General features: G+C 38.6%; 1 protein-coding gene across 1 annotated transcript in view; it reads right to left on the bottom strand.

Moving 5' to 3' along the window:
• Positions 1-6,516: 6,516 nt before the first annotated feature.
• RTF1 (RTF1 homolog, Paf1/RNA polymerase II complex component) overlaps positions 6,517-9,444 on the bottom strand; it is a 28,423-nt gene continuing 25,495 nt past the window's right edge. Inside the window, 1 exon segment of the mRNA XM_038138098.1 lies at positions 6,517-9,281. Coding sequence (XP_037994026.1) covers positions 9,175-9,281 — 107 coding nt within the window. The 3' untranslated portion in view covers positions 6,517-9,174.

The following is a 9,444-nucleotide window of genomic DNA, read 5'->3' as shown; positions in this document are numbered from 1 at the left end:
CCAAGAGACCACAAATGGAGCCAGGCCCTGCTTTAGAAGCACAGTTCTCAGGTTTGAATGGGCTTGCCTTTGAGGCACTGCCTTTCATTCTCTTTGTTGCCCAGGCACTGCAGCTCTAGCATCACACCTTTGGTGTTTGAGAAAGGCCATGCTGAGAGACCAAGAGTCAGAAATACCTTTATGCAGCCTGGACCACTTGCTTTGTGACAGCCAGCTCCGCCAGCCCCTCCTCTCAAGGTTGGGGTTTAGATCATATTTGTTATATTTTTATCAAGCTCCCACTTCAATTCAGCCCTACTTTAACATCTGAAAAAACATCTGCTGTTCTGCTGTGGCCATCTGCTTCCATCCCTAAGCAGCCAAGCCAAAAATACCCAGGGACTTTGAAGAACAGTGTTAGCTGAGACATATTTATGTTAAGACAGCCCAGCAAATGGGTTATCTTAAAACTTATTGGAATTAAAGGAACTTAGTTTCTACCTCCAAGGGTAAGTTAGCATCATTACTCCCTTTGAAAAGGGGCTGCAGCAAATGGAACTAATATACCATATAAATATGCAAAGTGTGATAAAATGAAGAATTTACTCACGGTGGAAGTTCCTGAGCAGGAACAGAGAAAAACAGAGGGGCAATAATCCTTCAGATTTTAAATGCTTTCTAATTTTATAGTAATAACTAATGATTATTACTATTAACCAGGCATCAACACACTTGTCATGAGTGATGAGTCACTTTATGGTAGATTACAGTGGATCTCTTTATGCATCACTTTTTGAAGAGAGCAGGACCTGAGGAACTACCCAGGCTGTCTCTGCCCATAAGTCAAAGCTTTAGTGTGCGGCAGTCCACAATGAGCTCTGCCTTCACTTTTAGTAAATAACACAAAATAATCACCACAGGAACAGTCCTGCCCTATGACTTTGCAATTCGAGTCACCCGTGAGTGAAAATATTCCTCATGAGGACTCTATCCAGTTCCCCCTGCCTCCCACAGTCTTCCCTCTCATTGTAACACTGGCTAAATAGACCATGATATAATATTTGGGATTGTATGTCTTCAGGCTTCTGGGCATTCAACCCAAAAGTGTTTCAAGATACAACTTATTTTTCCCCACTCTGTACTCTTATCTGCCTCTGGAAGAGCACGAGCTGCTGTGAACAGATTGTGCTAGCTGAAACAGGCAACACAGTGACAGGAAACCCAAGAGTAGACTCTGTAATATTAATATTCTAAAATTAAAAACTCTTCATTGTTGTGCACTAAAGGGATGTTAGCCCAAAGCAAAGGTGTTTGTTAAAGACCATATACCCCATGCTGTTACAAAAGTTCATTCCCACTTCCAGACTTTGGTTGCTAAGGTAAATTGCAGAGCTCTTCATAGCAAATCCTTTACCAGAAGTAGAGCTAGAAGAGAATTTTACAAAATGCTAAAACGGTACTCAGCTTATATTTCACCTCAAGTTTGGCCATCATAGTTTGCTGTCTTCAATTTCCTATCTTTGATCATTTGAGAAAATATTGTGGAAGTTTGCAATGGAAATATAAATCAATAATCAATTTAATAATTAATTAACCCTGATTCAAAATAAAAGGTAACTGCTTTGTGTTTGAAATTCATCTAGTCTTTCTCAGATGAAGACAGCATTTATTCAAACATTAAAGTTCACTTCAATACTGGAAAACCAATTTGCCTCCATAGTCCATTATAATATTTCTGGGGGGAGAGCTTTATTACAGTAAAAATAGCTACTCTCAGTTTTCAACAACTGGAAAGTCTTCAAGAGCAAAGCATGAAAAATAAGTTTGGTTTTTTCCTTTTAAGTATATATGGTGTATATTATCTGCTTTTTCTAGTCACCAATCAGTTTTTTCCCCCCAACCTAGGAAGATTACATTAAACTGACTGTTGAGTGAGAGTTTGTGCTAACTGCGGCCAGAAAAAACATTGCTTTAGCACCACTCCTGGGAGAAGCTGTAATTTGTCACAGTAACCTTCTAAAGCACACGTGGGATATATGAGCAATAATTTTGCTCTAATTTCCGTGCATTAATCAGTACAAAAAGTCAGTTGGGCAGCAACAGCTTCGCTAGAACTGCCCTGTCTAAAAAGAGCCACACAACAGCTGCCAAGTCACCGGCGTTCAAATTGCTTCCACCTCTGCGACCGCTTCCAGCACACGGCCTGAAAACTGATTGCCACGTGGCTACTTTCAGGAGGTGAGCTTTTACACAGCAATTTCACTTTGAAAAATAAAGGAAGCAAGTTACCTGTTGGCAGATATACCACCAGGAAGAATTACAAAGCGATGAAGTAGACCCCATTTACACTGTTGCACTGCAGGCAAGTATTCTTGCATGCCAGGAGTATCCGACAATTGCATGTTTGTCTGTAGTCTTGAAGAAGAGCCAACAAATTATTCAAGAATGGCATTTCAATAAAGCCCAAATCATCTTGAGACTCACATAAAATTTTATCTGTATGATTTAAGGGCACATTTTACAGCTGTTGAAATAGCCCCCTCCCTGCCCTAAAGGGAAGATATTTTGAATTTCTTTCCTGAAGCAGGCACATTGAAACAAGGCACCGTGATCTTGTTTATGTCATTTACAAAGATCACTCCCAGCCTCTAATGTTCTACTCTACTGCCCCTTCCTTCAACCCACTGAATCATAAATTCAATCTCCCCAAAGACTTGATGTCTTTTGGTCATCATACATATATACTCATGCCAGAAAACAACCTGTATTCTTTGCTTCCATTCCAATGCTCACTTAGCATTAAGCTGTTTATTTACGAATCTTGTCTAACATGGTCTTTAACAAGCTGACAAAGTTACTCATCTGCAGTGTAATTTATTACACTATCCACCCTTGTATTTTCCGCAGAACAAGCTGACAGAGGTTTAATAACAAAAAAGCTGCCTCAGGAAGACTGAGGAAATATAAAGATTTTACTTGAATGTTAATGTGAGATTTAGGATATGAACCTGAGACTTCCAGCAAGTTTTTTTGCCAATGGCTTTCTTCCCTTTCTCTTTTTTTGTGATCATGGGATTCTGTACTGACCTACTCTAATTTCTCCAGAATAGTCCTCAAAAACCATAGCTCTCATATAGCAAAATGGTATACATTTACTAAAACCAAATAAACTTGTGCAGAATCCACAATAATTTATGCACACTCAAGTCAGGGATGTTGCTTGCAAGCATTTGTATGAGTAACCACTAATTACCCAATTTACCAATTTCAAAACTTTATTGTTTCTTTAAAATAATTTTAGAAAATTACTTCCTGCATGATGGTTTTCTGTGCCATGGGTGAAAACAATGTGCTCCACTCAAACCTGGTTCCACATTTGGCAGAAGTGGAAGGCTAGCCAGCAGAAAGCAATATACTGGGTCTTTAAGTTTGCACAGTATTCCTCCTCATGGACCAGAGGTTCCTAGTGTTTTCAGGCTATGGCCGCTCTTTTCCCACCCTCCTTATGCCTTGGTGTCTCTTCTGTTGCCAGGGGATTACATATGTGTTGAAAGACAGAAGCTCAAAATGGCATCTAAAGAGTTTTAGTGGACCAGAGAGTCTGCAGCTAGCTTTCAGGAATTAGACATCAGCTGTTGTCACAATCAAACACACCAAGAAATTAAACCAAATCTTTTTCTAAAGCTTGATATGAAGAAAAAAACCCACAAAGAACACCCCTCCATAACTATCACTCTTAATACACTCCCTTGCTTCATACTGCTCAAGGGTATTGAGTTTTTTAAAGTATCCACCTCATACTTTGACACCTAGTGCCAGCACTTAAGGAAACAATTCTTTTTCATTTCAAGTAATTACTCATGTTCCAGTACTAAAGACAGAGTGCCAAGTTAATGACACAGAGTACATTCTACCCAAAATATGTTCTATGCAACTTAATCACCTTTAGGTAAATTATTTGCTCTATAGAAAATACACTTAACAATCCACAGACTACTGGAATGCAGCACACAGAAATTAGGAAGACAGTTGTTAAATTTCAGGATTTTCCCAATGAGAGAGTTGCTGCCCACACCAGCAGTGGGCTACAGTAACAGAACTGAGCTTTCATTTTGCATTCAGTTAAAAGACAAAACATAAGAAACTTATGTGCACTGTATATTTAGAGAAGTCAGACCTTAAAGAAATCACTCAATGGCAAATAGCCAAGTCCTGTTTGGCAAGCTGGCTAACTCCTATCAAGTTTTCTTAAAGCAGTTTCACTGGGGAACTGACAAGCTACAGCAAAGTAAACTCAGGCTTCACTTCGAATCTACTGCAAATAGAGTCATGGTATGATTTAGATTGAAAGGGACCTCAGGAGGTCCCCAAGATTAGCCTCTTGCACCCAGCAGGATCAGATCCAAGGCCACATTGCTCCAGCTTTATCCAGTTGAAAACCTCCAGGCAGCCTGTTCACTGTCCTCATAAAGGAGTTCCATCACTTTTAATCAAAACCTCTAATTTCTCTTTAAATTAATTTGATTTTAATCAAAACCTCTAGTTTCAAATTACACCATTGTCTCTAATCCTCCCAGAACCCACGACAGTAAAAAGCAGACCGCTTTCCTGACCACCTCTCCACAGTCACTGGAAGGCTGCTATTAGCTCCTCCTGAAGTTACACCTTGTTACACTGAAGATCTTGTTTATGGGTAAAGGGGAAGCATAACATATATACAAGTAAAGCTAAGAATTTATTATTAGTATATGGAAATCTTCACTAAATTTATTTCAGGTGGCTGAAATTTTCCTTGAACTGGGGAACCCCAAAATTAGACACAGTCTACATGCAGTCTCATATAAAATACCAGATATATCATTCTAAGTACTATCAATACTCACCTTGCCTTCTGTTACTGATAGGTAATGGCAATATATTAGCTATTTCTGAAAAGTTCCTACTTTATTTCCCTTCTTTAACTGCTCATTCTCTTAGCTGAATACTGCTTCTTCTCAGTAGAAAGAAGTATGCTAAATAGAAAGAGTCAAGTCTCCAAAGGCTGGAGTTATGTGGGTAATGCCTACCTGTTTTAGCCTGACACAGTTGGGCCTCAGAAGCCTTTAACATCTTGATACATGTCAATGCATAAAGAACCCCAAGCAAGTATTGAATGGCTGGCTTTAAAGAGCTGTAGAAGATATTACCACTACAACTCTCCATATTTACTAGCCCCACAGTCCAACTAACCAAGCAGAAACCTAAGCTGGTGGTTGGGTTTTGTTTGGCTTTTTTTTACCCAGATAATTCCACACACAATAGACATAAGAAATTGCTCATTTGAAATTGCTCATTCCTTCAGCTACTGAGAGTGAAGGTGATCTAAAATCTGAAGCAATTGATGATGGTGGTAAGGTAAAACCAGTGAGTTCAAGATTTAAAAAAAAAACCCAACCTATTTGTTTGGCTACTTAAGCATTTCCCTCTAAAAGACAAAGCTAGTGTGCTGAAAGTGAGACTGCATATGTATCAGTAGCTTAAGTACCTAATTTACAACTCACAAGTACAGCAAAGGAACACTTTGCTAAGCAAATCTCAGTTACAGCTCTTAACTCAAACTTCCAGGCCAAGTCTTCCAGCCTGCTTAGTGGTTAATCTCTAGGGACAATTTTGTTTCACAGACAGACGTAGCAGGACCCCTACAGGTGTCCACAACCAGGGAGTCTCAGAAAGGATGTGTGTTGGGAAATCCTGCACTGCTCATCCTAAGCCACCACGGCTGTGAGACAGATTCTGGGCGCTGCATTACTCTGCATGTCAAAAGGGGGATGGGGAGGAGGTAGTACTTGCAGGGAAGACAGACAAAATTGGAGAAAGTACAAAATTACTTATAAACTCATACATTAATTCAGTTCAGAAAGTAGCTCAGAGTAATCCCCAATCCATGTTCCTTCTCAAAGCTGGGTAAGCTACAAGATTGGATCGTGTTACTCATGCCTTAATCTAGCATTCTCTTGAAAACCTCCAAAAGAGACAGAAAAATCTCTCAGGCAACCTAGTTCACTGTTTAACTGTCCTAAGGGTAACTTTTTTTAATATTACATCTTGGCAGAACTTACCCTGTTTCAAATTATGTGTGAGGATGTTGTGTCTCATCCTCACACTGAGCACCCCTGAGAAATCTTGCCTCACATTACTCAGTAGCTTCTTTAAGTTCAGCTATATGCTTTAGCATTTTTGATTACAAAAGTAGACTGGATTTCTACAAGACAAGCAAAGTGTTTTAAGTGAGATGTAGTAGAGGTGCAAGCGAACTAACCTTCCAAGAGGCTCCATATGAGTCTAGTGATAAGGACTAACTCCAGATGTTAGAGAGTGATCCAGGAGTCAACAACTGCTCTTGTTAAGAAAGAGGGCTTACTTTCCATTAATTATTTCACAATATTAGTAGTAAATATAATAGTCCAGACTGATAAATGAAGTGTCAGTTTCTGAAAAAACAAGATCCAGACAGGAAACCCTTAGCACCTCAGATCAAGGGATAAACAATCAACCTTATTAAACCAACAAACCAAGTTTATTTATATAAGTCTGTACAATTGTGATGAACTATGCTAGGACACCAATGAAACGAAGTAAACAAATCTCTCCCTCTCTAACAAGTGGGAGGTGTAGTCACTCACCTTTACATGCACTTAAAGGAAAAAAGATTACAGCTTTCATATAATTATGTAACTATTCAAGAGTACTTTCTTCATGTATTATTCTCAATATAAGAGGTTTGCATCATTTACTGACGGTTGCCTTCTCTGAAAAACAGTATTTTAGCAAAACCCAGAGACTTTGAGAAGGTAAGTGGCAGCTTCACAACTGCAGATAACTAGGACATAGTCCATCATTCAGACTGGCATCCTAAACTCACTGCATCTCTGGTGTTTCAGTGTTCTCTACTAAAGGTTACTTGCAACACTGTATGGGTCTCATCCACATTTTGGTGTTTTACAGATAGTCTTGTGTTACCAAATGTAGAAGTTAAGTAAAACTAATACAACAAGGCCAAGCATATTAAAAATACTGTATTTGGGTTAAGTCTACCTTTAGAGACCACTGTATCTCAGAGCTCTGAGGCATTTCTGTGGAAAAAATCAGTTCCTGAACTGTTTGATTTGGCAATTATTTGTGCAAACCATCAGCGAGTGATTATTTGTAAAACTGTCTATTGCCAAGTAAGTTTAATTTTTTTTTATCACAAATCACTTTAGCTGTTGAAAAAACCAAATCATATCAAATGCTTATCTACACAGTGAATCACAATGTTTCCTATGAAGTTGTGATGGTACATCCCATAAATCCAATCTTAAAAAGTTATAAGTATGTATATGTGACAGCCTACTGTAACTCCAGAGAAGCTGCTAAAATAGGCCACCAAATAAAGTAGTCTATGATTACATATTTACAGAATAATCCACAAGTCCTAGAACTATGGACTATTCAGTAAATATTTCTGAAATATTTCTATTTATTTGTTTACATGGTAGGCTTCATATGTTGATTTTCTTTTTATACACAGTTCGTAGAATCAATCTGCACACATTACATGATGTTTCTTTAAAGCTATTGTTAAAAAAAGGAAGAGAAAGTTAAATAAGAACTAGATTAAAGTTTCATTAAGAATCCAACAAGAAAGTATCAAGCACAGGTTTTAAGATAACCAGTGTATGATTTCAGAAAAACAGCAATGCTCTGACACAAGAAGAGCATTGCATTTTCACTCCTTAGAGTCCCTCAGAAACATTCCTATCCAGTTCAATGCTTAAGTTGTTATATACGTACTGGCCTGAGTAGGAACACACACGTGCTTGCACGCTTACCTGAACAAGGGCCTCTAACCTTTTAGACTTATAATTCTCTTTTAATTTAGTTCTTAGTTTCATATATTCAGTTGTATCTTGTTTGGAAAAGTTCTTTGTTAAATGTCACTTATATTTACATTTGATTTTTTTTTTCTTTTTTACACCTGAGTGATAATTTAGCTGTCAATTTGTGCCTAGTCAAATATTCCATAAAGCCATATAATTCTTGTGCTCGTGTTGCACTCCACTTGTATCAGTTTATCTATGAAAAATGTCCATAACCTAACTCTCATATTACCCACTGATCTTTCTATTATGTCCTTCCCCTTCCATAGAACGTGATTTTTTAAAAAATTTTTGTTTATTGATAGAAGCCCCATTTAAATGGTTCAGAAAGCAAGAAACAATGTAAGCTGGAGTCCACTGAAGACATGATAACTTAACAAATATGTAATATTGAAGGCTTGGAGAAGAAACTAAAGCCCAACCAAATGAGCTCCCCAGGATCACCCCATAAAAAGCTACTTCAGCCAGTTACAACTGTAGAGTCTGGATGTGCTATAGATGACAAGTCCCACATTAAGAGCTGTGCACCTCTGTCTCATCAGTTAAGTGTAATTAAAAAAGAGAACATGAAGTTAAATAGCTATATCAGCCAAGCCGTTTTAGTAAGAAGAATCACATTTAATGAGTTTCTTTCTTGCAATTTCAGATGCTCAAGTACAGCTGGTAGAAATTCAAACAGCCGTAAAGAACTGTGACAGACGGATACAAATAGTACTGCAGCTTAAAAATGATAAAAAACACCTGAAAAAAAGTCACACAACCCTCCCAAAAAAATTTACACTTTGAACCTAGGCCAGTTTTTGAAGATTCCCTTCTCCAAAGCTAGGATGAAGGAGGAAGAAGAGGGAGAAAGTGCAGATGACCTTCCAGCCACAAAGGTCTTGCATCAATGTTTTTTCACTGTGCCTGTGGTGGTATGTCAGGGGAGATCACCAAGTGCTGATTCTGCGACTGCCAAGAGATTCCTATGGAAATCCAGACCTCAGGCTAATACTGAACACAGAGTGGACCAACGAGCTGCATCAACAAAATAAAAACAAAACTCAAACTAAAAGAAATGGGAAAACCCCAAATAGCACAGATCCACATTTGTGAGGGGAGCAGAGGAAAGGGCAAGAAGGGAGGTCTATACAGTAAATAGTTGAATGGTTTATGTTACAGATGACTGGCAGTTTTAAAGAGTCTCTTCCCAGCTCCATTGCTGCTCCAACCCAGAAGGGAGAACTGAAAAGGGAGGAAGAAAAAATAGGACATCATCATGGAGCATGCAGGATCAGAAGCAGCAGAGTGGGCATGCTCAAATAAGCCCCCGTCTCTTTTTGTAGTCCTCCAAGTTCAATGATCGCCGAGGGGCACCATCTTTTGCTGGAGGGGCCTTGGAGGTGATGGCCAGTGCCTTAGATTCTGTTGGGGACAAGAAAAGAGTTAGGATAAAACTACAGGCAAAAATTTTATTTGTTGCTTTTGCTGACAACTTCACCACAAAATCATGTTTGGCTTCACTAGTACACATCTTCAGTGAATAATACAGACAGTATTGGGGAGCTTATACTCATATAGATGCTGC

This window comes from Motacilla alba, chromosome 5 (genome assembly GCF_015832195.1).
Source record: "Motacilla alba alba isolate MOTALB_02 chromosome 5, Motacilla_alba_V1.0_pri, whole genome shotgun sequence".
NCBI classification, from domain to species: domain Eukaryota; kingdom Metazoa; phylum Chordata; class Aves; order Passeriformes; family Motacillidae; genus Motacilla; species Motacilla alba.
The sequence above is the reverse complement of the archived record's forward strand: the minus strand, read 5'-3'. Positions and strand labels throughout refer to the sequence as shown.